The 25,459-nt window shown below is 39.1% G+C and overlaps 3 protein-coding genes across 5 annotated transcripts in view; 1 reads left to right on the plus strand and 2 right to left on the minus strand.

Annotated features, from left to right (window-relative positions):
- LOC118226803 (GTPase IMAP family member 4-like) overlaps nucleotides 1-25,459 on the minus strand; it is a 115,506-nt gene that overhangs the window by 38,451 nt on the left and 51,596 nt on the right.
- LOC118226786 (GTPase IMAP family member 4-like) overlaps nucleotides 1-25,459 on the plus strand; it is a 65,876-nt gene that overhangs the window by 32,855 nt on the left and 7,562 nt on the right. The window contains exon 4 of the mRNA XM_035416680.1: nucleotides 7,309-7,804. Within this exon, the coding sequence (XP_035272571.1) occupies nucleotides 7,309-7,804 (496 nt within the window). The remainder of the gene's footprint in view (nucleotides 1-7,308; nucleotides 7,805-25,459) is intronic.
- The window catches only part of LOC118226804 (GTPase IMAP family member 7-like), a 43,197-nt gene that overhangs the window by 17,040 nt on the left and 698 nt on the right, over nucleotides 1-25,459 (minus strand). For 2 of the 4 annotated variants that reach the window (XM_035416722.1, XM_035416719.1), the window contains one exon: nucleotides 19,847-20,878. In XM_035416722.1, the coding sequence (XP_035272613.1) occupies nucleotides 20,193-20,855 (663 nt within the window). In that variant the 5' untranslated portion in view covers nucleotides 20,856-20,878 and the 3' untranslated portion in view covers nucleotides 19,847-20,192. Of the gene's footprint in view, nucleotides 1-19,846; nucleotides 20,879-22,815; nucleotides 22,855-25,459 lie in introns of those variants that run through there. The other 2 variants (XM_035416718.1, XM_035416720.1) reach the window with 2 other exon arrangements.

Consider the following 25,459-nt stretch of genomic DNA (forward strand, 5'->3'; position numbering starts at 1 on the left):
GGAGAGAGGGAGCGGAGGTTACGGCGGACCATGACAGTAGGAGTGGATGGAGGGGAGGGAGGGAGGGGAGCAAGAGGGAGGGAGAAGGAAATGAAGTGGTGGTCAGTTCTGTAGGGGAGAGAACAGGTTGGGATGGGATGGACACATAGCATAGCAGTGAGGACAGGGAGTAGAGAGAGGAAGGGTGATGGTAGAAGGATAGAGATGCAACGACACAAACTGGGAGGGAGCGACGCTAGCGTCGCTCCAAGCCAGACTACAAGCCCTAATTAGCAAATGAAAAGCAGCTGATGACTAAGCAATTGCCCCACAAACCAGCAGCTAACTAGCTCCACACAATACCTGCTTGATGCAGTCAGTTAGAGCAAATGAGGCTAATAAGATACTACACTTCAAACTACACTTCACAAACAAACACCAAAACTAATGCTGGGCAAACTACAAAACAGGTAGAAGTCTAATCTAGATACACTAATGGCAAAAAACAGATACTTAGCCCGCTCTAGGAGAACTTCTGCGGGTCCTGCACAGCTGAATCCAATTGCATAAATACACATTTCAAATAATAAATACGACATTGAGAAAAAACGAAAAAAAAGACGTAATATCAACTCGCGATCTGCGTGCTGCGCGCAAAGTAGCCTACCATTTTATTTATGTAGACATTGGCAGATGAGAAAATTTTCGGTTACGCTGACCTATAAAACGCTATTCCAAAAGCAAAATCAGACATGTTATACATCGTTAGAAAGCTTATACTCTCACCTACGGAATATATGAGTTGTCAATCAAGCCAGATTGCACTAAAAAGGGCGACAACGCCGTAAGCAACAACTGTGGTATTACGCACAGCTATTTATGAAGATAGCCGACCCAGGCGTAACAGATGCGCGTATTTTTCACAAACTGATTGTCCAAGACAATATATGACCACTCATTCGCAAAAGGGACATCACTACGCGTAAAACCGATGGTAAGATTGTATATTTATATAATGTTTAGTCCCAGATATTGACTGTAGAATGACATGGTATAATTAAAAAAAAAATTGTCTCGTTTATTTCGTTATTCAGTGAGCAGCGTTGTCACTGCTGTATTGGCATATTTTAGGGTTAATGTCGGGTTTATCTTGTTGCTACTGAATATTGCGTTACATTACATTACAGGCATTTGGCAGACGCTCCTATCCAGAGCGACATACAACAAAGTGTTTAACCATAACCAGGAACAAGTGTGTCGAAAACCCTAGAGGGCAGTAGCCTACCGTTCCAAGTGCATGGAACAACCGCATAGTTCAACGTGGACCCTGTAGGTTAAACTGATTAACGCTAACACAAACAAGAACAGCAACAACGCAGTCTATGCAAAAATACAAGCAATAGTTAAGACGAGTTAAGTCACCTACGAAACAACTACCTAGTTACAACCCTAAGCTTACAGTCAATGTAGAGATTAAATTGAGAATACGATTTCTCTCAGCATAATGACGGATTTAAAGACTAAACGAACTCACCCGATACTGTCTTCAAATGGACCGTATTATTTATTTAGACATTGGCAGACTACAGCATAAATTGCATCTTTTGTTTATATTCAATATTAGTAATTGCAGCGAGAAACTGCAGCTGTAGGTTGTTATGTTATGGTAGCAACGGAACGAAGCGGACTATATATGTATTAGGCTACCGTCATTGTTTCATTATACCAGCATGTTTTCGCGCGTTTGCACAGAAAGTCAGAACCTATAAATAAAATGGTTTAGCTGTTTCTCAGCATAATGGCAGATTCAAAGACTAAACAAACTCACCCGATACTGTCTTCAAATGGATGCAGACTCAAGAACTGTCTTCCATTGCTTCCGCGACGCTCAGACTCTCCCCTCACTGCTAAAAACTAGACCTACGGTGTCGGATTACATGTGTCGCCATGGATGTCGCTTGCTGTAAAGAAGTTTACTGGATGTCGTAGCACTTAGATTTGGAGCTCCAGCTCTTCCGCACCCCACCTAATGAACAAGTCCAAATGACGGGCAAACCATATGGCGGACATGGGTCCCAATGACAAAGTTGTACAGCACGTTCAGCTGCATCCGTCGATGAAGTTTCGTGTTGATCTGACTTACGGTGTGGGAGTTATGACCTTTTAAACATGACCCTTTGTTATAGCGCCACCATCTGGCCGACATAGGTGATTTTCAGTGCCTGAGTAGTGGGGGGCCATAGGAACCGACCTACCAAATTTGATTGGACTACAATTTATAGATGCTGAGCCTCAGACATTTTAGCAGAGAAAACCGCCACGTCCCAACTAAACTGTGAAAATGGCGGGCAAACAATATGGCGGACATAGGTGGTCCCAATGACAAAGTTGTACAGCACGTTCAGCTGCATAGGTCCATTAAGTTTTGTGTTGATCAAACTTATGGTGTGGGTGTTATGGGCTTTTACGCATTACCCTTTGTTATAGCGCCACCATCTGGCCGACATAGGTGATTTTTAGTGCCTGAGTAGTGGGGGGCCATAGAAACCCACCTGCCAAATTTGGTTGTTCTAGGACTTATGGTTGCTGAGCCTCAGACACTTTTAGCGGAGAAAAATAAGAATAATAATAATAATAATAATAATCGGAACAGATACAATAGGGTTCCACCAGCTTCGCTGCTTGGACCCCTAATAATCCTAACAGATACAATAGGGTTCCACCAGCTTCGCTGCTTGGACCCCTAATAATCCTAACAAAAACAATAGGGTTCCACCAGCTTCGCTGCTTGGACCCCTAATAATCCTAACAAAAACAATAGGGTTCCACCAGCTTCGCTGCTTGGACCCCTAATAATCCTAACAAATACAATAGGGTTCCACCAGCTTCGCTGCTTGGACCCCTAATATTAATCCTAACAGATACAATAGGGTTCCACCAGCTTCGCTGCTTGGATCCCTAATAATAATCCTAACAGATACAATAGGGTTCCACCAGCTTCGCTGCTTGGACCCCTAATAATCCGAACAGATACAATAGGGTTCCACCAGCTTCGCTGCTTGGACCCCTAATAATAATAATCCTAACAGATACAATAGGGTTCCACCAGCTTCGCTGCTTGGACCCCTAATAATCCTAACAAATACAATAGGGTTCCACCAGCTTCGCTGCTTGGACCCCTAATAATCCTAACAGATACAATAGGGTTCCACCAGCTTCGCTGCTTGGACCCCTAATAATAATCCAAACAGATACAATAGGGTTTCACCAGCTTCGCTGCTTGGACCCCAAATAATAATAATAATCCTAACAAATACAATAGGGTTCCACCAGCTTCGCTGCTTGGACGCCTAATAATCCGAACAGATACAATAGGGTTCCACCAGCTTCGCTGCTTGGACCCCTAATAATCCTAACAAATACAATAGGGTTCCACCAGCTTCGCTGCTTGGACCCCTAATAATCCTAACAGATACAATAGGGTTCCACCAGCTTCGCTGCTTGGACCCCTAATAATAATCCAAACAGATACAATAGGGTTTCACCAGCTTCGCTGCTTGGACCCCAAATAATAATAATAATCCTAACAAATAGAATAGGGTTCCACCAGCTTCGCTGCTTGGACGCCTAATAATCCGAACAGATACAATAGGGTTCCACCAGCTTTGCTGCTTGAACCCCTAATAATAATCCTAACAGATACAATAGGGTTCCACCAGCTTCGCTGCTTGGACCCCTAATAATCCTAACAAAAACAATAGGGTTCCTCCAGCTTCGCTGCTTGGACCCCTAATAACCTTGCATCTCTTATGGTTACAAATATCATCACATAGAATCAACTGCAGTGATGGGCAAAGTCTCAGCCGCACCCAGAAGTTAGAACAGGTATCTCTATAATTATATTGGATATTACAAAGGTTACAGCAAGAGGGTAATAAATAAGGATTACTGATTAACATTGTACATTGTTTCAATCTGAACACTTTCTTTGTCAAACTACTGCAGAAAAAAAGTGAAGGAAACTAAATTGTATTTGATGTCACGTAAATGTATTTTAAAAGTTAAAACTATTCTAACCAAAATATAGTATTATTATTCAGCTGTTTGAAGTTCCTGTGCATCAGGACATAAGAGACCTTAAGACCAAAAGTAGAACAAATAAAACCCAGTTTAGATCACAGTGAGAACACAGGACAAGATTGAATTATTATTATTATTATTATTATTGTGTAACAGAAGTAGTAGTCGATAATACAGTGTATTGCTAAGTCTGTTAATACAGTCAACCTGGCAGTCCTGGCTACTCTCCTTTCTTGCAATCAAATCACCATTAAATAATTTCTGCATTCTGCAAATATTCTTCTCCCATCATTTGGCTTTTATAATCTTTTTAGTTTTACAAAGTCTCTGGTCCTCTAGTCCCATGACTTGTTGTGGGAAAATGTCCTGTGTTTTAACAACAGTAGCAATCGGAAACATAGTGAAAAAGAGATTTCAATCTCAATGAGACTTCCTGGTTAAATAAAGGTGAATAAATAAATAAATTAAAGAGGCACAAATCTGAATTGGACATGGTTTTACTAGGCACACTTATGCTAAATGTAAGACTAAACTGATTTCAATTAGTTTACAACATGTATTTCTGCAATGATATGGGATCATAAAAAGTTACAGTAAAGGGCTATAAATTTGTATGCTGATTAACAGTGTGCTGTTTCAATGTGGACACTATTTTGTACTTCAGTAGAAGTTGGAAGCAAGCATGCAAAATAAAGGTATGTACATTATATTTAACCTTATTTTAAAGTTATATACATTTTTTAGATGTCAAAACTATGACACTTGAAATATGAAAATATGGTTTTATTATTCAGCTGTTTGGAATAGTCCCTGTGCACAAGAAACTTTATGACCAAAAGTAGATCAAATAAAACCCAATTTAGATCACAGTGAGAGCACAGAGGACAAGATCACTGTGAGTATTAAACAAATAAAACAAAGGATACAAATTCTGAAAAAGAAAGTTTTATTTTGCTTAGTTTTTTATTTTTATTTGATTGACCAAAGGCAGGTTTCAGACTTTTCAGGCAGTAACTTCGAATTGTTGAAATATTTGGGAAAATTGTTGACATATGGAACAGAAGTTGTTTTCAATGCTACAATACATTTCAAAATATATTGTTAATACTGCCAGTCCTGACAACTGACATTTCTCTTTATCAACAGCAGCATTAATTTCTGCATTCCGGAAAGTTCTTCAACCTTCATTTGGCTTTTATATTCTTTTCAGTTTGACAGTGTCTCTACTCCTCTAGTCCCAAGACACATAGCGGAGAAAATATTTGGTTTTTAAGGTGGCAAATAGCTGAATTGAGCACCAAAATCACTGTCTTCCACCACAGAATGAAAACACAGCTCACCTAATGCTGAACTGTTTATCATGACTTTACTAATCCATACTAAATCTAAAACTAGATTGGCTTACCTCAGAAAGTGCTAGATGTCTGTTCTTTTTAAGCACAGGTTGGTGAGCTCACCAACAATCTAAAAGTAAAACACCAAATGGTTTTTGTGGGAAAAAAATTGTAAAACATTTATTTGTAAGTTAAGGAAACTAAATGCATGCCTGGCTTTAAGTACTATCAAATATCATAACTTAAGTGATTAGACCATCAGAGACCCTAATTGCAGTAAAATAATGCTTAATAAGGGGGGATGCTGGTAAGTTGGGAGTAGGCCTGGAAATGGGAGATGACTATGAGAATTGATGTGGCAGAGGGTGTGGATGTTGAAAATGCTGGTCTTTTTACCTTGAAAATAATATAAACTAACCACGCTAAGCCATATCTGTGATGCAATGGAAATTTGTGCACTGTTTTTTTCTGTATTTGTCATTCTAAAATATGTTCAAGACATTTTGGGACGTGGCGGGGAGGGGTGGGTACGACCGCAGAACAGTCGAGTGTTTCCTGCTAGCTAGCCACTGTAATAGCTCAGATACAGTGAAACAAAAAGACGAGCTGACAGGGCTCGTTCAAGAACTAGAGCTAAGCTTGGAATTACTTTTCTTTGGTGGCGTCAGCTGAAGTTCAGGATGAAAGCGATGCAGAGTTGGCTTGTTTTCTGTTGGACCTGTAAGTAGCTCTTTTTTGACCAAAATGTCAGGTTTTCAAATTAATTGTACATGTCTGGTTCACGGTCACAACCGAACAATGAAACCTCTGGTCCAAGTAATTGATGGGAAAATTTAACTGGTAGTTTCTTATGAATTTGCGTGTTTGTGACTCAGTCAGGAACTCGAGGGTGAGTGGGTGGGGTTGAAGACAGAGGAGGAGACTTCTTTGATTTTAAACAGGGCCACAGCAAGGCAAAAAAATCCTGCATAGTATGTCTGTAATTATGGTCATACTGCATCTACAGTGGTTTAGGGTTTCATTTGACGCACTGCAGGGGTTCTTCTGGCCAGAGGGAACTACTTGTGGCGGTCTAACTGTAGGGAGCAGCAGAGTGTTATTTTTCCTCAATAGCTCTTCCATTATTCTGCACTGATGTCTACAGATTTGACGTCATGCTGCGTTGCATTTCGGGGTGACTTGTCATCTCTAGAGGAACGCTTTGCTCTGTGATTTGGAGATATCATTCACATTTGGAAAAAACAAAGCCATTATGTTTTTGTTTGCTTTCACGAGACAGTCTGTTCTGCATTAAATTAGTTATATTTTTTAACAACCAAGTCCCCCATGTAGAGAAATAGTTTGTAGCAAGATTTGACAAGCAAGACATGAGTCATGGGCAAATAATAAATTCAGAATTAAAAACAATTTTACTGTACACTTATGGCCGGCAAATATCCTAAGTGAAACTAACATGGATGATATTATAGACTATGCTCAGACCTATCTGACTATTGTTATTTGTTTCACAATCTGAACACAGAGTTCTATGAATAACCATTTATAAATGTAAATTTGACTCAAATCCACACAAAAATGCTATGGGTGACAAGAATAGCATATCCCTATTTACAGCCTGTCAGTATAATGTATTTTCTGGCCCTTTCCCATTAAAATCAGAGAATCGATCATTTGCTGTTGTTCTAGGTCGCTAGTCCTGTGAGTCCCATGGCCCAAGTGCTAACAGTCAGCTATGGATTTGAGTGCTCACATTTTCCACCTGGTGGTGGCTGTGTGAACAACAAGTAGTTCCTGTGGAAAAACACACACAAAAAAAATACACTACATGGCTAAAAGTATGTGGGCACCCCTTCTAATTAGGGGGTTCAGCTAATTCAGCTACAGTTGCAAAATAATGCAAACTCTTTCTTTTTAGGGGTTACCAGTGTGGCAGGAGCCATGTCCTCCCTGAGGCTCGTGCTTGTGGGAAAGACAGGGTCTGGGAAAAGCTCAGCAGGAAACACCATCCTCGGCAAAGAAGAATTTAAAGCAGGTTTAAGTTTCACAGCTGTAACACCTGATTGTCAGAGAATAGAGGGAGATGTGGATGGTAGGGCAGTCACAGTGGTCGACACACCAGGTGTGACTGACTTAAAGGTTTCTAAGGTGGATGCAGAAAGCAGGGTGGCCGAAAGTTTCTCCATGTGTGACCCAGGACCACATGCATTCCTGCTGGTGCTAAACATGTGCAGTTTCACACCAGAGGAGAAACAAGCAGCAGAGGTGATTCAAGAAGCGTTTGGCGAGGCTGCTTTTGAGCATACAATGCTCCTCTTTACCCATGGAGATCAACTGGAGAACCCTGGTGATATAGAGACCTTATTATCAGGCTGTGAGGAGCTCACATGTCTTCTTGATAAAGTAAATTGGAGGTATCATGTGTTTAATAATAAAAAGAATGATCGTACTCAAGTAACTGAACTCCTGAATAAGATTGATAAAATGGTGGGTGAGCGAGGACACTACACCAGAGAGCTGTTCCAGAAGGCAGAAGAGAAGAGAAAACAGAAACAGGAGGAGGAGCGCTTGAGGAGAGAAGAGGAAGAACTCAGAAAAGGTTGAGTATTTTGTAAAGAACAGTTCACAAAGTGCAGGGCTGGTATATACTTGACATATAATGTGAGCGTGCATTCAATGTATACTATTTACAGGTCACAAAACACAGAATATTTTTTATCAGAAAACCAAAACATATGCAGTACATTAAATATACTTTGCTAATATTGTTCACTCTTATACTCTTTTTCAATCTTATGTTTGTATTTTACACATATAACACTGTAATACCCGCCATGGAATTGCAGATAAAGAAATAGCAGTGCCCCCTTGTTATACCAGAAATTTAAAAGCAAGAGCATAATTTGGAAATAAGTCTGGTATAAGGTATGAAAAAAACATTTGACCATATACATTGGAAGAATGTTGTGAGTTTTTCAGAAACCAATTTTAACATGACAAAACAGGAAGTAATTAGCCTAACAACATACATTATAATTATAACATAAAGATTTATGCATTTTAACCAGTACACTGCAAAAAATAATTTGTGCTGTGCTCATAAGATTTTCTAAACACAACCTGATCCCAAACTAATTCTTTTTAGCGCCATGAAAATCTGCGAGTGCTTTCAGCCTAAACAATAAGTGCTATGACATACTGGACTTCCTGTTGGATGTCTGACATAAACTTTTTTTTGTTCTGTTTCCCTTTGGACAATTGCAAGTAATCTATCTGTTCTGGGGGTTCTTCCCCTCTTTTTTCAATACTAAAAAGAGATGTGGATGTGTTAGAAGTGGACTTTTTTGGAAAGCAAATCCAAGTTTGCAGGATGTACACTAATATAAAATCCTTATTTTACAGAATGGATGAAACCATGGGAAGACAAGGTGGAATCAAGAAAGAAGAGATGGTTTAAGACTCTTCCTTTAGTGTTGGGGGCAGGATTCATTGTAATGCTGGTTATCAAAGGCATGCAGTCGGAACAGTGTCCAATTCCCTGGTCTAGGCTTATTTTCCCCATTTCTTGGTGCTGTCAATTTTTTCCTGTTCAGTAAATGTATGCCTGTAATACACACATCAGGGGTTGCATGTTTGTTTTTCAGTATAAACTTCACCTGTGTGTTATTTTATCATACATTCATGTTGGGAGACAATGGTCTACAATTAATAGTCTCCATAGTAATACCAACCACTCCCGATTAGTCTGCTGCTAAGGATATACGAGAATATATAAAGGTATTACGGAAAGGGAAAAAAGTTTAGGTAGGAGGAGCTAGAGGAAATGAAGGGGAAAACTAAGAGGAAAAGAGAACTGTGCATTGCCACTGTTGGACTATAGCCAAATGGTAACAGATGGCTCTGTCACACTGTGTCATCTCTAAAAAAGTTTTGACTCATCGGTCTGTGGAACCTTATCTCGATAGGCCTGGGGATCATCCAGGTGCTTTCTTGCAATTGTGAAATAAGTATTGATGTTTCTCTTAGTTAGCAGTGGTTTCTGCCTTGCTAAGCTTCCATGAATTACATTTTTGCCCAGTCTCTTTCTTATTGTGGAGTCATGAACACTGACCTTAGCATGAGGCTAGAGAAGCCTGCAGTTCTGCAGATGTTCTTCTGGGATCTTTTGTGATTTCCTGGATAAGTTGTTGCTGCACCCTTGGAAACATTTTGGCAGGCAGGCTACTCCTGGGAAGGTTCACCACTATTCCAAGTGTTCTCCATTTGGAGATAATGGCTCTCACCCTGGTTCCTTGGAGTCACAGAGCCTTAGAAATGGCTTAGTAACCCTTTTCAGAGTGACATATTTCAACAGCTTTGTTCTTTTGTCTCTTCTGGATTTTCCTTTGTTTGACCATGGCATGGTTTGCTTGTAGAAACTTTGTGGTAACTACAGTACTTCTCATTGATGATACTGTAAGGTTCAATATGAGTGAGATTTAGATTCAACAGGGCTGGCTGCAGTCAAGCCTGGCTGTGTTAATTCAGCTGAATGTAATTATTAAATTTGGTTAATTGGTTGATTGAGTAACTAAATGGGCAATTGGTGTTTTACATGGTAGATATGGGTGTTTGATAACTTTTTTATTAAATAAATGAAATAATAATTTAAAAACGTGTTGCGTGTTTACTCAGTGTTCCTTTGTCTCATATTACATTTTATCTAAAAATCGGCATGATAGTACTTCCTTCTCCTTTCCCATGGCCTCTGTCTTTCAGGTAACAGTAAATATTATCAAATCAAACACGGAGATATCAAATATTTACAGATATCAGATGAGAAGATAAAGTAATGACATTGGTTTTTACAAAAGACAATACTCAGGCATCCATTTTCTTAGGAAAAATGTTGATTTAAATCAGGCACAGGACACAGTAGTGGAAAACCGGTTGAGGAGGGCTTTGCTCATGATTTTTAAAAACTTCTTTACATTTGGCCATATAGCAAATGCTCTTCACCAGTGCAAACAAAGGGCTGATGACAAGTGATAGCTGACGATAGCCGTTGGGGGGGGGGGGGGGAGAACCGGCACACTGAGACAGACAGTTCGGTTAACCAATAGGGAAGCTGCCACTGGCTCCCAGTGGCAGAGGCTCCTCCCTTTTGCCCCAGAAAGTACGTGCGTTCGTCCAGACTAGGGCACCCCCATCTGTAACTGGATTATGGACTTCCTGACGGGCAGGCCTTAAGTGGTGAGGATTGGTAACAACACCTCATCCACTCTGGTCCTCAACACCGGAGTGCCTCAAGGCTTCTGCCTCAGTCCTCGGCTGTACTCTCCGTTCACGCGTGAATGTACAGCCATACACAGCAACAACCAGATTATCAAGTTCGAGGTAGTCCAGCTGACGCGATGGTGCAATGACAACAGCCTTGCACTGAATGTCAGCAAGACTAAGGAGCTCATCGTGGACTTCAGGAGCCACCGAGGCACCCACTCCCCCATCAGCCTAGACGGGACACCGGTGGAAATCGTCAGTTGTCGCTCAATTATTGGACTTACAATTGCACTGGGTACTCTATACAGCAGGCAATCACTCTCACTGTACTGCACTGGTCACTTTATAACATTCTTGCGTCATCTGCCAGATTGTTGCATTAGGAGTGCTGCTATTACTATCATTATATTGTTGCATCAATATTACATTTTTTCCATTACTACCTTATTGTATTTATTAAGCTACTATCATTACTGTACTGCACTTGGTCACTTTACCACTTGCACCACCCGCCATAATGTGCCATAGTATTGATAATTCTTACTTAGTTACTTTCTACTGTACTTATTGTGTACTTACTTTTTATTTATTGTTGAGAATCTATGTTTAGAATTTATACTGCAGGAACGAATGGGGAGTAAGCATTCCATTGTACTTGTTACAATGGCAATAAATAATCTTGAATCTTGAATCTTGAAGAAGAAAAGAAAAGAAAAAGTGTAGAGAACAGTTAAGCCAGAGTTCATCTCTCGTAGCTGCTGGAGGACTTGACGAAAGTGGACCCAAATGGCAGAGGCGTTGTGGTGCAAAGATAAAGACAGGGACCAGAAGGAATAGGTTTGTGACTTCCTTATAATATCAGAGAGTCCAGGAGTTTCAATCACTCCAGCTTCGCTGCTTGGACCCCTAATAATCCTAACAGATGCAATAGGGTTCCACCAGCTTCGCTGCTTGGACACCTAATAATAATAATCCTAACAAGCCAGGCATACATTTAGTAAGGAAAAATGTTGATTGAAACAAGACAAAAGACCTGGCCATGGAAAACTGGTTGTGCATGGCTTTGCCCATGAATCTTAAAAACTTCTTTACATTTGGCCATGTAGCAAATTCTCTTCTCCAGAGCAACAAAACTATTTAGACAAGAGCTGATGGCAAGTGACAACTGACGGTTGTTTACAGTTTTATTACAGTTTACAGTTAAATTACAGTTTTTTGCGATTGCTTTGACTCATTTTGCACAACAGAGTTTCAATGTGCAAAACTCTTAACACAGAATGCTATACTGCTCAAAATGTAATATATTTGCCTCTCCGCTGCATTTGGCCACAGAATTTTAGAGTGCCTTATCCACCCCTGACACTGCTGGGCTGTAATGTCATCGCATGCCTCATCCATGGCCTGAAGGAGCGTTGCCTGCTCATATGGACGCCTATCGTATACCTTCCACCTCCAGGCCACCAAAACTCCTCGATGGGGTTCAGAAAGGGGGAGTAAGGTGGAAGAAATTTTGATCGGAACTCTGGATGGGCTGTAACCAGTCTCGCACAGCGAATGCACGATGGAAGTTTACATTGTCCCAGACAATGATGAACACCATCTGAGCATTTGGCTGTACGAGACGTGACCCCCAGCAGAGGGTCACAAGCCTCAATTCCATTGCGGGAAATGGCAGCACACATTGACATGTTGGCTCCACGCTGTCCCGGAACATCAACAGTGGCCCTCTGCCCAATTACATTCCAGCCCCGATGCCGGTGCTTGCAGAGATTAAATCCCGCTTCATCCACGTAGATGATCTCACGCTGCTCTGCTCCAGCATCAATGTCCATCATATCTGAAATATAAAACACATGAGCATTACCGAGATAAAAATAGACCAATGCTTTACTGTATGTACAATATGCAAAACAAGGTTATTTCTATGCACCATATTGTAGCACTTTCCAAATATCAATAAACTTGCTATACACATACCTGAACATATTCCACCCTCAAAGCCTTCACTCTATCTTCATTCCTTTGGAAAGGCACCAAGTAAATTTGTTTCATTGTGATTTGGTTCTTTTTCAAAATTCGCCCAATTGTTGTTAGGCTGAATGAGTGGATGTTTTGGAAGATTCCGTTATCTGCCAGAATGTTTTTTTGGATTTCCTTGATCTGTATGTCATTTCTTTGAACTGCCATGTCTACTAGTGCCCTCTCCTGCTGGGCAGAGAGAAGACGGCCACGTCCTCCACCTGGTGGTGCTTTTTCAGTTCTAAAGTACAGTAAAGATTACAATTACAACAAAGATAATTCACACCCACACTTTAATATTTATTTGGGTGGCAGGTATGCCATCCCGCTAAGTTACGCCTTGGCGGGGGCATGCCCCATACCTATACAGCACCGAGAGTTTGGCACTTTTCAGGGTTCCCCACAGAAATAACCACAACAGCCACAGACACTCAGCCCTTAAAAACATCAAATTCTGTACATTCTGACCCCATTTCAACAGACAGATTTCATAAACAACTTCACATGTCCACACAATAAAGCCCCAAACTAAGGGGATTTTGCGTTTTCTCCTTCTTATTCTTCTTCTTCTTCTTCTTCTTCTTCTTCTTCTTCTCATTCTTATTTTTCCTGCCGCCTAGGCAGATCATTTCCTCTTTTACACTAACGTTTTCTTACGCTTATATTTGCTTTACCAAAACTCACTCACGGCCACCCATATGCATTTCATGACGGCAAATGTATTCCTTTTATTAAAAAGTTACACCAGTTCACCACTGTGCCATTTCTACTAACTATATTTCTTCACTTGGCTACCGTACAAAACCTTCTTATCAGCAAATGCCATGTTTCTACATTCATGTTACCTCGCTTTGTTTTCTATCTAGCCACATACAAACAGTTACTACGTATGTACGTTCTGCAACTCCCCATTAAAACATCACATTTAAAATCATGACTCACTCATAATTATAACTACTAGTACTGAACATGACAAAAGCACACCAGTGCAATAGATTTCACATGTTACTTGACCCTCCACTTTAACAACTAGTGCTTTATATAGACTGTTATATATACCATTCGATAAGGAAACTAAGCTCGCTCATGGTCACTTCATTTACTTCACACGATAGTCTGTGATCATGTCAGCCTTCACCTACATGCCCATTCTGCTAAAAACATATTGTTTCAACTACGCAATTTCATAATTTCTCCTAATTCCTCTCACACTGTTGTTATTTTCTCATATGTAAAGCCTGCTGGGACATATGCGTCTGCTCCGATTCTCCACTATCAAGTTTTCCGGTTCTAGCTTAACAAAACAGCGAAGAAGATTCCTACCTGCAGATAAGCCTATCAAAATGCCTTATAAACCTTACAAACACTAAAAGTACATAACAGACAACGGAGCAGGCCAGAAGGGTACACAAGTTGCGACCTAGGGAGCTCTAATTCTACGGGCTTGCTGATTCTTTTGTCAATCAAGGCTCGTTGGATGGCCTTCAAATCCGTGAGTACATACACTGGCCATATTTCACCTGCGTTTCTGATGCGTTTACACTTACGCCACTGCACCGTTTGTCACAGCCAGTGTTTTACATATATAGCAAACCGAAACTGCTAAACGGTACACGTCATCAGACTGTACAAATTCACACAAGGATAGTCATAATCCACAACCGTTTCTTACAGGGTCACTTCGCATTTCTCTCTCTCATAATAAAATGCTTTGCAAAAAGAAATGATGTCTCATAAAAAAACACGTTTTCAACGTACAAAAATGCCAAGTTACTCACACATACAAGACATGCACCGTCTATAACTCATTCATTCAGACTGCCAAAATCCAGGCCTGCCATTAAAAGTATTGATATCAAAATGACTCCAAGTTACGGTACTACAAACAATATAGGCTATCTTGCCTCACCCAAATTAAATACGATGTATTCCAAAGCAGTGCTACGCAATATTTCCTCAATTCTTTCAAGTCACTGGTTACAGTTCAATTAGAATCAATGAAAGGATGAGAATCAATGAGATTCAGGTAGGAAAAGTGATTTTTAATGATTTCTCAGCAGGGGCTAAATGTGGAGCTGAATTACAGTCTATAGACTCGCCTGCAGAAACTGCAGATAATTCTCTGGTTTCACCAGTTTAGCAATAAACAAACCTGCAAATATTTCTTGCGCATCAGTTCGCCTATTAAACATGTTGGTGGTGTTTTTTTTGTTCAGGTCCACTTCAGTTTATTTTATTTCCAGTTCCGCATTTTCACGTCAAATGAAGTACGACAAGTTCCCTGCTAGCCTGCAGTGCACTCTGTGGTTTAGCTCTGGCCTCCCTTACTAACCTTCCCCTGAACCCCACCCCCCCCCCCCCCCCCCCCAACACACTCCTCTTCTGCACCACACTTCTTCTGCAAGTCTTTGAAATTAATAAACGAACACCCCCGCAAATCTCACGCCTGGCGTCTGGTCTCTGTCAAACTCTGGTGCTCGCTCCCTCCCTCTCCACATCCGCGATCATAAGGTACAAGACCACAAATAAAAGTCAAATAAAAGTCATTTGAAAGTCAAAAAAAATAAAATAAACCTCACCTCCTCACGTAAGCATTCACGCAAAATGCCTATAACCATATGTGTTATTTGTAACTAACGAGCAATGTCATGTCTGCTGTTCTTCTTCTTCTTCTTCTTCTTCTTCTTCTTCTTAATTAACTAGATTACATGATTGACAAAGTTTATGAATTAAAAACACAAACAGTAGTGATAAAAAAACTACCCCATGTGAGAAGAAATCTCGGGTGGAATCCTGGATATAGAGGGAGCCCATCCTCCCCTGGCTAGCCCAGTATCAACAGTATCATTCTAATGTAAACCCAATGTACAGCTTTGCTGAAAAAAAAAAAGAATAAATAAATACTATATAAAATTTTCGTTTATTTAATTTTGGATGAGCCAAAAAAATTTTTTTTACCTATGACTATTAAAAGGTGTATTTTATATGCATATTTTTTCAGGGAAAACATTTTTTAAAAAAACATTATTTTGCATTTTCATTATCATATTCATGATATTTTCTTTTTTTCATCAATTTTAAATGAGTCATCAGATGTTTTCAAAGTTACCTATGGCGTCATTTAGATGACCGCAGAGAGCGGCTATGTATGTAGTTTTCTGAAATAAAACTGCTATGCTGGCCTGCCGTTACGTGGCCTCCAGTCAAACAGAGGATTTCCATGGGTTTTGTCCTCCATTTTAGCCAATGGTAAAGCTGGCTTAGTTGGCGTGGCAACAAATGAGGTCCACTGCTATTTCCACCTGCCATTGCATCATTCTTTAGATTTTTTTATGTTTAATATCTTTTGCCGATTCTGCCGTGCCTGAGTAGGACACAGTAGGTTTTCTCAGAATAAAATATGATCGGGAATGGTGTTTGCTGTGACATTCTGGTAAGGATGTTCAATGCAACTACTGTCACAACCAAAGCAATATTAACCCTTTAGGAGTAGGATTACAAATGTGTGGTTAGAATGTTCTTAACTGAACATTCTAATGCTGATGTAACAATCACTGCTGGCAGTCGAAAGCAATAGAGTTCTAGAACATTGACTAAAATTTTTAAAAAAAATTAAAATAGTCCAAAAAACCTACTCTTCAAAGGATTCATTGTTACAAGTAACCTTCAAGTTTTGAGAACACATTCCTATACTCACATGATCGAGGCCTTTTTTTTAAGACTGCTTTAACCCACATTTTATCACAATTTTGCGTGCATTTGTACAGCAAGATCCTGTAAATTCCCCTTAAAGCATTTCACATCATGTTTTGGAGACAGCAGAATTACTGTGGTCTACCGAGTCTTGTGAAATCAGGCCAGTATCAGACCAGTGCTTCTTCTTTCGTTTTCACTCCACAGTCCATCGGAGGAGGACAATTCCTGCAAAATTTGTGCGTGCAGATAGTAGGTACTGTCTTCCCCTGACGCATCTCTGTGCAATACAGACACGTGTACTATATAATAAGGTTAATAAAATAAAGGTTAACTTAGAGCAGCACTCTTCGCTTGAACTGGACATAGCGTATTATACGATACAGACAGACTGTCTATAAAATAATCTGCAAATTAACAAAAAGAACAAGCACAAGTTGAATGTTTAAAGTATTGCAATTTAATTTGTCATCCCAGCATATGCATAGATGACATTTTTTGATGCATTAAACAATCATAAATCTCAGGTTAGAGTACAAAGAATAGGATAAGCATGTTACCGAACATTGTAAATAAATAGTATATTTTAGAAACAATTTGGCTAGTTCAGCAATCCCAAACTTACTAAAACCCAACTTCACTTTCACATGACTGTACTGTAGATTTTTTCAAACTTTAATTTTTTTATTTAACTTTTAGTTAACCAGGAAAAAACCCCATTGAGATCGAAATCTCTTTTGCAACGGGGACCTGACATAAAACACAATGTTACACAAGACAGTAGACAAACGAGTTACAGACATCAAATGGAGAAAGAGACAGCAATGTAACAGCAATTACAAGTACTACAGAGGTTAAAAATTGAGCATATTTCAGTAACAGAGCCATGAATTACATGTTTGAAGTCAGCAATATTATCTTCTCTTCAGCAAGTTTGAGGGGTATTAGTACGATACAGGATCTCATGCAGATACCCCAGAGGCATTTTACATCATAACAACCCCATCAGCTATTAATTTATATGTAGCTAGGCAGCCATCTCACTTGCTAGCAATGACAGTACAGTTGCTCTGTACAGTACTGTAGCTCAGTACGGTAGCTTGCTGCGCAGTGCGAAGCAGTAACAAGCTCATAGTAAATAGCTACCAAGCCAGAAAAATGCTGTTTTTAGCTTGCTAGCTAGGTTATAGACAGCTGGCTAATGAGTAAGCACAAGTAAATGTAACATCATATATGTTCTGTAAATCTTTTTTCTAGAAGGTGAAAGATAGCAGTGTGTTAGGTTATCTAGCCAGGTAGCTGCAGGCACAAAGGCTGCAATGTTGGATAACTCCTCTGCTACACAATCATTGTACAGTTTCTCAGACGTTATCTGTTTTTTGTCTAGAAACCGTAACTAATGTTACCTGTCTTTACAAGCTACACTGATTCCTCTTTAATTGCAGGTCAAATTTGCTATTATATGACACTCAACAACACATTAATGAGACAATCCTACACCAACCACCGCAACCCATAATCACACACTACAGAATATAAGAAATGCAATATAGAAGACTGTAGTTTAATTTTCAGAAATGTATTAAATGCAGTAAAATGTTTAACTAATTCTTAATTGTTAAATGCTCTGTGGATTACATGTTGCAATAATGACTTAAAATAACCCTTTAAATCAAACCTAAAGACATAACTTGATTGAATAGTGGCCTCAGGCTAAACCAATCATTACCGTTTCCTCACTGAATTTTGCAGGCTTCTTTAATTCTTTGTTGGTGTACTCCTGCTGCCACTCCCCCTACTACTGCTCCCACAACACCTGCTACACCTGCTCCTAATTCTGCCCCAATCCCTGCTCCTATTGGGCCTGCCACTGCAGCTCCTATTGTAGCTCCTACTATTCCACCAACAGTGACACCTGCTAAAATTATAAAAAAATCAAGAAAGTCATTGTTCCTTTCTGCCTGACTTCTGAGTTTTATCAAAACAGTTTTCCATTCCGTACTATTCTCAAATCCGTTTTCCCCCGCCCACTTGACATCAGGTTTCTCTTTGTTTATCTCTGACTTTCTCTTCTCCTGAAATTTATTTTGTGCTTTACTGATGGATTCTTCAGCCGCTAAATACATTTTACTTACAAAGAAGCTTCCACCATTTCTCTCCACCATTTTGTCTATCTCCTGTAGCAGTGATGTGACTTGCCTGTGGCTAGTCGGGTACTGAAATGTGTGCGTCGGTAGACGTCCATGCTCATGTGGAGCTTCACTGGTGCGATGTTCTAGAAGACGGGAACGCTCAGTGGAATAACCATAATCAAAGCTGTTATCAAGCACAGGATTCCTGCTATTTTCAATGGCCAGTAACATTACATACTTCAAGGCCTGTTCACCAAACACATCTTTGATCAGCTTCAATATGCCCTCCCTCTCAGCACTTTCCTCTCGAGACCTTTCTACAATGACAAAGGCATGAGGTCCTGGTGAAGTAAGGCAGATGCACGACAGGATGTCCTTTATCATGTCCTTCTCTGCCTTTCTGCGCGTATCAGTGATTCCTGGAGTTTCAACCACACTTACTCTCCTCCCAAACACTTCTCCATTTATTTTTTCACATACTTCTGTATCTGTATACTGGAATCTCTCTTTCAGGATCATTTTGCTTGCAATTCTGTTACTTGCCGTAGTCTTCCCCATCAGTAATATCCTCAGTTCTGGTTTCTCATACCACTCTGTAAAAAAGGAATATTATCTTAGTGTACCCTCTTCCCTCAGATTTAGATGTGTGCACTCTTCTCTCACATTCCCCTTCTATCACATTGCTTATTATACAGGCTCAATAACAATGGTAGAAAACACCAAGAATAGATTGGTGACCTGTCCAAGGTGTATTCCTGCCCCTTGCCCAATGCATGCTGGAATAGGCTCCAGCACCCTGCGACCCTGACCAGGAATAAGCGGGGATAGATATTGGATGGATGAATAGAAAACGCCAAGACTGGGAAGCCACTATGCGACTTGTAAAATATTAATGTTGGAGAGCCCCTCGCATTATTTATGACAAAAATAGCTTTGTTAGTTTAGTAGAGAAGGAAAAAACTGATAGATGACTTGGGGAAAAGCAAACTCGAACCCAAAAGGAAACCAAACAAAAAAATCAATGTCTAACATCTTACATGGAGTCCAGTGTGTCATGGCACTCTCTGTTCAGGCTGAAAGCACTTGCTAGTTATATGAATATCTGCATCTGGCTGGGATCAGTTTGTGTTTTGTAAAAATTTGTAAGTGCATTAAAATTAACAATATTATTTTGTTGTGTAGTAATTAAACTGCATTAATCTATTTTCTTGGACTTCTTGAAAAACTTCACTTCATTTTTTACAAGATAAATGTTAAAATGGGTTAATGAATAACTCACAGAATTCTAACAGAATTCTAAATGCTGTTGTCATTTCTATTCTTATTGTATTTTTAAAAAATAAAATGAGTTATTCAAATGTAAAAAAATTCCATACCTTCTTTTTCCACCCACACGTATTGGCGAATTATGCCCTTGGTTTTAAATAGCTAGTATAGGATTTTTATACGTTTCTTTATTTGCAAATTATCTTAACAGGGTTATATACGTAAAATCCAAACATGAGTTTAAGAGTGAACAGTATCAGCAAAGTATATTTTTGTATAGGTTTTTGATCTTCTGACAAAACAAATGTTCTGGGAATCTGCAAATCTGCATGTGACAGTATAAATGTGTTTTGTGACCTGTAATAAGTATACATTTAATTAATTTTTGTATTTTACCAACCCTGCACTTTGTGAACTGTTATTTACAAAATACTCAACCTTTTCTGAGTTCATCCTCTTCTCTCCTCAAGCGCTCCTCCTCCTGTTTCTCTTTTCTCTTCTCTTCTGCCACCTGGAACAGCTCTCTGGTGTAGTGTCCTCGCTCACCCACCATTTGATCAATCTTATTCAGGAGTTCAATTACTTGAGTACGATCATCCACTTTATTATTAAAAATATGATACCTCCAATTTAGTTTATCAAGAAGATAGCTCATCTCTTCACTTTCCTTTAATAAGGTTTGTAGATCATCAGGGTCTTCCAGTTGATCTCCATTGGTAAAGAGGACCATAGTATGCTTTAAAGCAGCCTCACCAAACACTTCTTCAATCACCCCTGCTGCTTGTTTCTCCTCTGGTGTGAACCTGCCCAATTTTATCACCAGCAAGAATGCATGTGGTCCTGGGGCGCTCATTGGGAAACATTCTGCTACCCTGTCTTTTGCATCCTCCCCAGAAACCTTTGAGTCAGCTATGCCAGGCGTGTCGACCACCATGACTGTCCTACCATCCACTTCTCCCTCTTCTTTCTGACATTTAGTAGTTACGGCTTTGAAACTAAGACATGCTTTAAATCTTTTTTCTCCGAGGATGGTGTTTCCAGCCGAGCTTTTCCCAGCTCCCGTCTTTCCCACAAGCACGAGCCTCAGGGACGACATGGCTACTGCTGTACAGATAACTCCTAAAAAGAAAGAGTTTGTGTCATTATTTTAATTTTTGTCATCACTGCCACACCTGCTCTTATAGCCACTTCCATTGTCACACCATCCACTCCCACATCCACGTTCACTATCATAGCCACTCCCACCACCACACCCACTCTCATAGCCACGTTCATAGCCACTCCCACTGCCACTAGCATTACCCCTTTATTAAGCATATTGGACTGTGATTTGGGTCTGACTGTCTAGTCTCTTAATTGATGATCTTTGGTAGTACTAAAAGACAACAGGCAGGCAAGTTTTTAGTTTCCTATATCGCTAACTGTGTGATATCCTTAAATGTGTGTTTTAACATTTTTATTCACAAGAACAGTCGGTTGCTTTACTTTTAGTCATTGCTGAATTAACCAACCTGTGCTCATTAAGAAGAAAACCTTTCCAGAATTTTTTTCGAGTTAAAGTTAAGGAAAATGTTGATTGAAACCAATCTAGTTTCACATTTAGTATGGGTGGGGCTAGTAAAGCCATGATAAACAGTTTGGCGTTAGGTGAGCTGACTGTTTTCAGTCAGCAGTGGAAGACAAACAGAGATTTAACAAGGGGTATTTATTTAAAGAAAAATGCTGTCAAACACCCACATCACCGAAAGATGGCTTTTCATTCCCAGGATCTAGATTTGTGGCACATTGAAATAGCACACATAAATATTACTCTCATTGAATTTCAAATGGTCATATCCAACATCTAATAGCCTGAGTGTTAACTTCTTTTCAGTTATATAAAGATTCCTTTGAACGTGCAATTTGACAAGGGGTGCCCAACCAGGTGAGTTTTCAGTCGGCGGTGGAAGACATTGGATATTAATTTGCTGCTTAGTACAGATATTTGCCTCCTTAAAACAAAGGATATTTCCTCCTGAGTCATGAGAACAAAGAGACTTCGTGAAAACTTCTAAAATCCAAATGAAGGGAGAAGAATCTTGGCAGAATGCAGCAGTTACTAATATTCTGATAGCAAGAAAAGACAATAGCCAGAACTGGAAGGCAATTCGTTTCGCAATATACTGTAGAATCGACAACTACTTCTGTTACATATGTCAGAAATTTTCCTGAATATTGCAACTACCAATAAAAGTTACTGCCAATACAGTCTGAAACCTGCCTTTGGCCAAACAAAGAAAAAAAAAACTGAGCAAAATAAAACCTTTTTGATAATTTGTATCCTTAGTTTAATTGATTAATAATCACTTTGATCTTGTCCATATGCTCTCGTTCTGATATAAACTTTTGTTTGATCTACTTTCAGTCTTAAGGACACTTGAGCATGGGGACTATTCTCAACGACTGAATACGATCGAGTAATTAGAATAACCCCTAAAAAGAAGGTTTATATCATTATTGCAGGATGGATGAGGAGCAATGAGAATCAAAAGCTAGTATTTTCCACACTGATTTGATTTGTATCTGTAATTTGTATATTTACTAGAGGTCTGTATTATGCTAGAAATGAGGATCAAGTCTGCCCATGCCTGATTATAAAACCATCCTGACGAGCTCTAGTCAAGTTTGTAGCCAGAACCTAATAACGCCAGATCACTGAAGCAGCCATATTTGCGCTTTCACACTTTTAAATCACGTTTTTCTTCTGTAAAATGCGATCGTAATAAGTTCCTCATTTGTATGTCTGCAGCAAACAGCATAGGAGTGACTTCCCAGTTCTTTCAGTATGTGTTTCCGAAAGGATATTTGTGAAATAGAGGAAGACTTTATATTTTAATGTTCCTGTTGACCAGAACAGGCTTACCACCTAGCTTTAGCTTTTCATCTTTCCTTCTGTTAAATGTTACACTTTAGTCATGTCCTATCTTTTCTTAATCTGTATTTCAGTTACAATAGTTTTAAAATCTAAGACATTTTTAAAAATAACTTTAAAAGAATGTTAAATATGATTTACGTACCTTTACCTCTGTTTTATATGCGTCTGTCTTCTACAGGAACTGAACAACAAAAATGAAACTGAACACCGTTACTCAGTTCTCCATACTTATACCACTTTTGCTTTAGCCTACCAAAGACTCAATATCATTGCAGAGATACCTGTCGGAATTTTAGTGTCCAGACGTGATGTTCGGGTGAAGTTTAGACTTGTTATTGCATCTGTGCCATCATAAACAAGGATTGTTTTCCTTTTTTCTATAGAGAGGAATTCAGGATGGACTCTGATTGTGAAGCATGCAGCATGAGACTTGCTCTTCTTCACTTGTGCCATGCTCAGTAAGTTTCTCATCTTTCAAGTAGGAGGAACTAACTTGTTCTCACAGCAAAATGGAGGGAAAAGAATCTTCACAGAAATCGAGTAAGGAAAATAAATAAAATGATATTTGGTAGGACTAAAAGTCAATAGCCAGGCATGCATTTAATTTCTCATGAATTTATAACATTTGTCCTTAACCTTGACTTACAATACCACTAAATGTTTTACCAATTTTCTTCACACAAATGGTTTGGCGCTTTTAGTTATTGCTGAATTCATTAAGCTCTGCTTGTTAAGTTGGAAACCGGGCCAAAGACCGAGCAATCTGAGCTTGGCTGAGCAGGACTTTAACCCAAATTTTAAAAACTGCTTTACATTTAGTTATGCAGCAAATGCTCACAACCAAAGCAACATAATTTTTTTTTAGGTAAAAACTACATAATTTATTTACACAGAAGTAGTAAATATATAATCATACAATGAAGTTCCATAGTAGGTGCAAGAGGGAGATTTTGCCAGTATTTGACAAAAACACCTCACACCAATTGCAGATTATTCTATTAATGCCTGGCCCTTTTCCACAACCTTTGGTTTTCACAAGTAATTGATTTCAAATGTATTAGAATTTAAGAAATCAATTAAAAATACATTTAATTCTGCTTTGATCAATAACTTTGCCAATGTTGAACAAAAACACCTCAAACCAATTGCAGATTATTCTATTAATTCCTGGCCTTCTTCCACAACCTTCGGTTTTCACAAGTAATAGATTGCCAATTTATTAAAATTCAAGAAACACAAAGGTTCCTGATTATGATTGTACTTTTATCTCGGTCCCTAACTAAGGCACAAAATGCCGAATGTGAATGTCCAATATGAAACCAACTTCACCTCGGTAACGAAAGGTTGGTGTGTTTTCAGTCTGCCGTGAACGACAGACAGTAATAATAACAAAAGTAATAGTATGAGTAAAATGAAACATTTTTTAAAGTTTGAATCTTCAGTTTAAAATAAAATATATTTACATAAAAGCTATATATTTCACTTCTGTTGTGTCCCATGTGCTCTCACTATATTTTAGTTTCAATAGTTTATGCATTTGAAACATTTTTTTTCTTTTTACTTCAAAATAATGTTAAGTATACTTTACATTATTTGACTTCAGCTGTGTACGCTTGCTTTTGTTTTCTACTGAAGTTAAAGAAAACGCTAAAAATTTTCTTTTAGTCAGCTACACAGTTTGCTTTAAACAGTTTTGGCTGGTAAACATGATTAAAATACAGGATATGAAACCAGTTCCTGATAAAACCGGTTTCTGTTGGTTACCACCCTTTTAACTTGTATGTTTTATAATCTCTTTTGCTTAAATCTATCAGAAGTTATGGAGTTTATTATAAAGTTTTTTTAATGAAAATTTTAACAAAACTTGATGCATGATCCTTGAACATACTACTACTACTATGTAGGCTACATGAATCTCTATCTTCTAACTATACAGCTCACTGACGTGCGTTGAAGATGACGAACGTTCGTGCCGAACTAAGTTTGCGGCGAACAGTTCATGTTGAACTCTTTTAAAGGAACATTTCATTTAGTTCGGCACCAACGCATGTTTGATAAAAAATTGATGCTTCTCTAAGCTCTAAGCGGAGGGTCATTTGCTTCCGCGATATCAGACTACTTCACTGATAGTGGTCCTGACATGACAGATATTATACGAGTGCATGCATGTATTGTCGTGTAGCGCAACTAATAAACAGGTCAGCAGAATTAAGCGATATGCTGTGGACGTCATCCCGCGATATGATGATTTTAACTTTACTTTACGCTCACATTTCATGATTAAACGGAACAATTTGTTCTCGCGGTGCATTTCCTGTCAGCAGTAATTTTTGTTCGTGGTGCACTGCCTTTTCAGACTGTTCGGTAACCTTAGCTAACGTTCGTGGCGAACAAAAAAAAAAGTTTGAATATGTTCACGAACGTTAGCTAACGCTCACCGTCTTGAATGCACGTCTGGTGCTACTATCCTTATTACTGGACTATTGCTAGTGGCCATTCCAGTTCCTCAGTTTTGTTTTGTACTGTCTAAAAAGAAAGGGAATTCATCATTTCACAGTAAAATTAAGACAGTTTAAACTATATCGTTTCACTGTATATTGTATCAATCAAATGCAAATGCATTGGACTATGCACACATTTGTGCCTTGAAGCAGTAGTAGATTGCAATGTTTAAGTATACTGCTGTTTAAAGGCACAAATGTTCACATAGTTCAACGCATTATGTAGCATTTGATTGATAAGAGAACACGGGGGTTGATCTTGAACTCTAGTCAAGTTTGTAGCCA

This window comes from Anguilla anguilla, chromosome 5 (assembly GCF_013347855.1).
Source record: "Anguilla anguilla isolate fAngAng1 chromosome 5, fAngAng1.pri, whole genome shotgun sequence".
NCBI lineage: Eukaryota > Metazoa > Chordata > Actinopteri > Anguilliformes > Anguillidae > Anguilla > Anguilla anguilla.